The 6,354-nt window shown below is 37.3% G+C and overlaps 2 protein-coding genes across 2 annotated transcripts in view; one reads left to right on the plus strand and one right to left on the minus strand.

The window, feature by feature from the left end:
* LOC106308193 (protein IQ-DOMAIN 1) overlaps nucleotides 1–2,677 on the minus strand; it is a 6,575-nt gene extending 3,898 nt beyond the window's left edge. The window contains exons 1-4 of the mRNA XM_013745326.1: nucleotides 2,261–2,677; nucleotides 2,083–2,194; nucleotides 1,131–1,408; nucleotides 867–1,052 (exon numbers count right to left, since the gene is read on the minus strand). Coding sequence (XP_013600780.1) covers nucleotides 867–1,052; nucleotides 1,131–1,408; nucleotides 2,083–2,194; nucleotides 2,261–2,338 — 654 coding nt within the window. The 5' untranslated portion in view covers nucleotides 2,339–2,677. The remainder of the gene's footprint in view (nucleotides 1–866; nucleotides 1,053–1,130; nucleotides 1,409–2,082; nucleotides 2,195–2,260) is intronic.
* Nucleotides 2,678–2,819: 142 nt separating this feature from the next.
* On the plus strand, nucleotides 2,820–6,125 carry LOC106308605 (glycine-rich cell wall structural protein). The gene is made up of 3 exons (XM_013745751.1): nucleotides 2,820–2,834; nucleotides 5,387–5,489; nucleotides 5,569–6,125. The coding sequence occupies exons 1-3, from the start codon at nucleotides 2,820–2,822 to the stop codon at nucleotides 6,123–6,125; spliced, it is 675 nt and encodes a 224-aa protein (XP_013601205.1).
* The last annotated feature ends 229 nt before the right edge of the window (nucleotides 6,126–6,354 follow it).

The following is a 6,354-nucleotide window of genomic DNA, read 5'->3' on the forward strand; positions in this document are numbered from 1 at the left end:
GAAAGTTTTGTTTAGGATTACAGCTTGAGTACATTAACAATGAAATCTTTGTGCATCAAATAGTATATACAGAAAAGGGTACTCAAGAGATTTAATATGGACCAGTCTCACTCATTAGATGGGCGTGAGATCACTTATTTTGGACACTGATCCATTCAGTCCAAAGGTGGACGATAAAGAAGTTCATTTAGTCCTGAGATGGACAATGCAGAAGTCTTGTTTTAGACACTGATCTGATTGGTCCATATGTAGGACGATGAGAAAGCCTTTGATTTTGATTTATTTTGTACTAACCAGCCGAAAGAGGAGTTATTTGGTTTTGTTGATTTGTTTTCACACAGGTTATGTTTTACACATGGTTGTACACGCATATCACAGCAACATCATCCAAGATTTCGTGTGTGTGTATTTGAGGTCGATGACTCAATATGTTCGATCAGATTGTGGCATGGCCGATGGTAAAGAAGAACCAACTATTATGTTCGAAGACGAAGCATATTCTGCCCAAGATCTTCATCACCCACGGATTGCAGAAAATCGGAGAGGTCCAAGGGACCTTCAGTAATGTCCAAATCAGGGGGAGTAATGTGTGTTGTACTCTTTTTCCTTCCCCATGGTTTTGTCCCAATTGGGTTTTCCTAGTAAGGTTTTAATGAGGCAAAATTAAAGCACATTACAAGCTCTAAATGGTTATGACATCTAAAGGGGAGTGTTATGAACCAGATTGTGGATGACTTATAACCAAGAGATTACGATTTGTAATCTTTCCATTTATCTATGACGGTGTAATCTACTATATAAAGAACTTCTATGTTATGAAAGATAAACTTTTTCATTACTTTTATAACAATTGGTTGGTTGTTTACCTTTATCCTCAGAACTTGAGTGTTGTTCTTGTGTAATGTTCTTACTCGTTTTCTTCCAAGGAAAGGTGCTTTCACGGAACTACATGTCTGAACTTCTAGTGATGTCCCCATGGATACTTTACCTTGTGATTCCTCGCTCTCCTCCTTATCAAACGTTTCTTCCACTTCTTTGCTCCCACGTTTTGCCTGAAACGCATCCTATGAATCATTGGAGTGCACATAACAGAAGAAGAAGAAGAAGACAAAGAAGAAAAAAAACAAAACCAGGTAACTCCTGAATGCTGATTGAATTATGATTGCAGCGTCTTCTTCGAGGAACAGCTTAGAGATTAGAGTAGTCTGATGATGCCTCTTTGGTATGTGCGTCTCTGTTGCTTCTTCGCTTTGTTCTTCTTTGTGTAAATGCTGAGTTACTGAAACCTCTGAGTTCTTACCTGATACAGAATCCTCCTCCTGATGTAATTTCACAGAAGCTGAATCTTGGATAGCCAGAACCGAATCAGAACTCAGTTGCTGGGATATTGTAAGAAGAGGGTCTAGAGTATTGGAGATAGATAATTAGGACTTAACTTTCAATAACTGGCTGGTGCGATGCGGATTGGGGCGCATGTTCTCTCTCTCGCCGTTCGCTCACTGGTTGGATAATACAGTTTGGGACATCTCCTGTATCTTGGAAAACAAAGAAACAAGATGCTGTGTCTTTGTCTTCTACCGAAGCTGAGTTTCGTGCAATGAAAGCTATTACTAAAGAGCTTATTTGGATCAAAGAACTTCTCTGCGAGCTCGGGTTTGATCACAAGGAGCCAATGACGATCTGCTGTGATAACAAATCAGCATTGCATCTTAGCGCCAATCCAGTTCTACATGAACAAACAAAGCATATGGGGATCATCTGTCAGTTCGTAAGGGATGAGATAACTAAAGGCGTTATCAGAACAACATTTGTGTCGACGCATGATCAGCTAGCGGACATTTTGACCAAAGCTCTTGGACGCAAAGAGTTCGATGCATTTCTTCTCAAGTTAGGCATCAACAATATTCATGCTCCAACTTGAGGGGGGGTATTGGAGATAGATAATTAGGACTTAACTTTATCCTTATAATTTCATATTTATCTTTGGCTTTGGTGTTATCTATAGGAGTTGTATAAATACGTTTCGTTCACGATCAATAAGAGATAGCTTTCTTTAATCCCAAACTTAGATTTGTCATAGAGAATCTTTTATTGATCCTGAGTCATCCACAGCGAGAACAGAGTTGAATTCATCTCCACAAAGGTATGATCTTACAGAGCTCCATCTTTTCTTCTCTCCTAGATTGCTTCTTCCCTGAAACATTACAAAATTTAAACATAATAAATGTTTAAGCAAAAGCAAGAGTGATGAATTATTTACATTGTTGGTGTAGTCATGAGTCCCAAATGATTTGTTTCTGAAGAAAATGCTTCTAACTAGTCCTCCTGTAACACCCATCTCTCTCTCTCTCTCTCTCTCTCTCTACGTGTTTTTCTGAACAATCCTGGATAAAAGGAACTTGGGAATTGAGAAATGGGTACACACATGTGAGGTTGATTATATAAAAGCTGGGTGTAGAAGAAAAAGAAAAGTTGAATTATTTTAGAATCAAAAACCACATGACTCATTTACAAAGAGTACATGTTAAAAAAGAGATTCAAAGGAAAAAAAAGCTGAAGTATAAGCGTATAGTGCAATAGTTATGATTGTGATCCAGAAGAAAAGCATCTCTAGTTTTGTTTATTTTAATTTAGTTTTGATCGAAATCGTGAGTTTTTGTGGTCTCTACTTTTGATTACTTTGCTTTGGAGTGGCACATGGAGAGCATCGCATTGGTTCTTTTCTTATGCAAACGGCAATTTCACTCAATTCACCCTTTTTTATTTCCTTCACTGTCACATTGCTCTCTCTCTCTGCTTTTTCTTCTTTTTCATTGGAAATGGAAAAGTTCGTGGTACGGTTTACTCCGTCTTTTTAATTTCTTGTGCCATGTAACTCTCTCTTTTTCTTGTCGGCAACACATTTGTATCAAGTCTAGATAATTAACCCATTTCGAAAATGCAAAGAAGGGCAAATTTTGGGTCGAACAGACCAACCAAATACTAAACACTAAACCTTTTTTTTGTCTACCAATTTTATCTACTTGGATCAACGGAATACTATAAATTTTGATATAAGGAAATTTTGATGACAACTAAAAATCAACATAAAGTGAACTATTGTTTCTAGCTTGCTTAGCTAGTTATCCACTAAAGAGTTGGCCTGTCTACTTATTAACTGAAAAACGGTACTGTCCTTGACCTAGCAAAAAGATGTAAGTTTGGATAATAACACTCTTTGGAGGATCATATTTCAAAGATGTGTGCTCAAGACCTTGATATAGAGTTACAGAATCACCACAGAACACTACCTTGCAATATGCTAATCTTCTCATCTAGAATATATCTTCCTTCAAAGCCATGGCTTGTGCCTCAAGAATGGTGCCAGTTACTTCTATTGATACAGAGATCCTTTAATAATCAATCTCCGCTGAGCATCATAAACAGAAGCAGGTAGAGACAGAACTAAGGTTCAACCTTTAAATTCACCTCACCCTTTAGGACTAATCAAAGTAACACATAGATTATTAATTAAAAATATTAAATTAAATAAATAATAGTTATAAAAAATAAAAACGCTAATTTTAACGACGCTAACACTTCCAACTAAACCCTAAACCTTAAACCCTAAATTTTAAATTCTAAACTTTATACCCTAAATTCTAAACCCAAATCCAAACCCCTAAATCTAAACCCTATACCCTAAACCCTAATCTTAGACCATAAACCCAAATTATATACCTTGAACCCAAAAATAGACTATAAACCTAAACCCTATACCCTAAACCCTATATCCTAAACCCAAACCGTAAACTTTAACTCAAACCCTATAGCATATAAGTTTGGGGTTTGGATTTAGGGTTTACCATTTGGGTTTTAGGTCTAGGATTTGGGTTTAGAGTATAGGTTTTGGGTTTAGGATTTACGGTTTGGGTTTAGGATTTACCGTTTGGACTTATGGTTAAGATTTTGGGTTTAGGGTATATAACTTGGGTTTAAGGTTTACGGTTTGGGTCTAGGACTTGGGTTTAGGGTATATAGTTTAGGTTTATAGTCTAGTTTTTGGGTTTAGGGTATATAATTTGAGTTTAGGGTCTAGGATTAGGGTATAGGGTTTGGTTTAGGGGTTTGGATTCGGGTTTAGAATTTAGGGTATAGGGTTTAGAATTTAAGATTTAGGGTTTAGCTGGAAGCGTTAGCGCCATTAAAATTAGCGTTTTTATTTTTTGTAGCTATTTTTTATTTAATTTAATATTTTTTAATTAATAATCTATGTGTCAATTTGATTGGTTCTAAAGGATGAAGTGAATTTAAAAGTTCAACCTAAGTTTGTTCATTTTATATCGACCTTGATGAACGCTCACTGAAGACAGTTATCCTTGGTTTCACTGAAATCCCTCATCACTAATCTTGGTCTTCTATTGGAGAGACTCTTTTGTACAAGTTTGTCATTCTATATCATATTTATTGTTTTGGTTGTCTAGTTGGATTGCTATAAAATAGGGTAGGCAAAAGTTATTCGACTTTTCGTTATGTACACATCAGTGGATTATTGGTGTTGAGAGAAAATTACATTCAACCGTTTCATCCCAAAAGTGCTAACCCTCCACTTAAATTCTCCAAAGTTTGACTTGTTCTTTGAGAGTTAGTTTGCATGGAACCATGATAAGCGAGAAATGAGGTTTAGCAATTTTTCTTCTTATTAACTTTGGTGAATTAATAGGTAAAAGTAGTACAAAACTAAACACATCATATATGTCATATTTTAATTTTTAAAAAATAAGATTCTAAAAAATACAAACAATACTATTTAGATTCAAACATGATTTACAAATTTATATTCATTCATTTATATTGGAAACAATTCAACTTTAGTAAATGTAAATTTACATCATTTAGAATTGTTTATAATTACAGGAGTTTAATTTTTTTTGTATCAATTTTAATTACTTTTAAGATTAAATATACAAGAAGACTTTTTGAGAAAATTTATTCATATGAGACTTTTAAAGAAGACTTTATCTATGTAAGTAATTACATACCAATTCGTAAAAATACCAAGGAGCTGATAATTGATAAGTGACTCAAGAAAAGCCAGTTGTCAGTCTATAACACCATCTTATAAAGAACCTCTTACGAGGCAGTCAGAAATCGTACGTGTTAGCTTGAGAGACTAGAAGAGAGCTCAAAGAAAAAATCTCCAATTGCTAACTAATTAATCGTACGTACGTGATAGTGATGTGCATCCTCAACAACTCCACCGCTTGGTGAATTTCTTATTATCTTTTTCTGCTTCTTTTTAGTTTGAATCCAACGTGAAATGTATCTTAAATTAATATCTTGTAGCTTACGTAAAACCGGTGCGACTATAAATAACAAGAGGTGTTGTATATAGTCAGTTGCATAGCAAGTACTAAAGATGAAGACGAAGACGTTTATCGTATGGCTTATTTTATTAGCGGCTGTTGTCGTGACCGTCGCCAAAGAGGCTTCCGTGGAGGACAAGAAAGGTGTTAGTATTCGTTTATTTTAATTTTAAAAGACAAAACTTGATAGAATTCTTGTTAAGATGAAGTTAATTTGAATCAGATGCTAAGAAAGTAGAGATACCGACCGTGGAAGGAAAAGGAGAAGCTGCCGCTGAGGCAGTCGTTGAAGAAGAGAAGGAAACCAATTATGAAGTTGATAACCGAGGAGGAGGAGGAGGATGGAAGGGAGGCGGTGGCCAAGGGGGAGGATGGAAAGGAGGCGGTGGTAGAGGCGGAGGATGGAAAGGAGGCGGTGGTGGTGGAGGATGGAAGGGAGGTGGTGGTGGAGGTGGAGGATGGAAGGGAAGTGGCGGTGGTGGAGGATGGAAAGGAGGTGGTGGCCGAGGAGGTGGTGGCCGAGGAGGTGGTGGTGGAGGATGGAAAGGAGGTGGTGGAGGTGCTGCCGAGTTGGACACCGAGGAGATAAATGGTGGTTCAGAAGATGTACAAACGTATAGAGGCGGCGGTGGCCAAGGTGGAGGATGGAAGGGAGGCGGTGGCCAAGGTGGCGGTTGGAAGGGAGGCGGCGGCCAGGGTGGAGGTTGGAAGGGAGGCGGCGGCCAGGGTGAAGGTTGGAAGGGAGGTGGCGGTCGAGGTGGTGGTGGCGGTGGAGTGTAGAGTCAACATCTCCACTAATAACTACAAACTAAATAATAATACGTATAAATGTAAGTGTATGCAAAAGTGAACTATCATAAATAACGTTTGATGCACGGTTAATTAGCCGATGCATAGCTACATAGCCTAGCCCGAAGCTTAGAGGTCGTGTAAGTAATATTATTTTCTCTGCGTATAATCAATAGTTGCTGTTGGGTTAATTTTATTTAACCTATCCACCACACTGTTA

Source organism: Brassica oleracea, chromosome C8 (assembly GCF_000695525.1).
Source record: "Brassica oleracea var. oleracea cultivar TO1000 chromosome C8, BOL, whole genome shotgun sequence".
Lineage (NCBI taxonomy): Eukaryota > Viridiplantae > Streptophyta > Magnoliopsida > Brassicales > Brassicaceae > Brassica > Brassica oleracea.

Coding starts and splice junctions, on each gene's coding strand:
- LOC106308605 (XM_013745751.1), top strand. Junction 5,490..5,568: donor TTCCGTGGAGGACAAGAAAG/GTGTTAGTATTC, acceptor AATTTGAATCAG/ATGCTAAGAAAGTAGAGATA.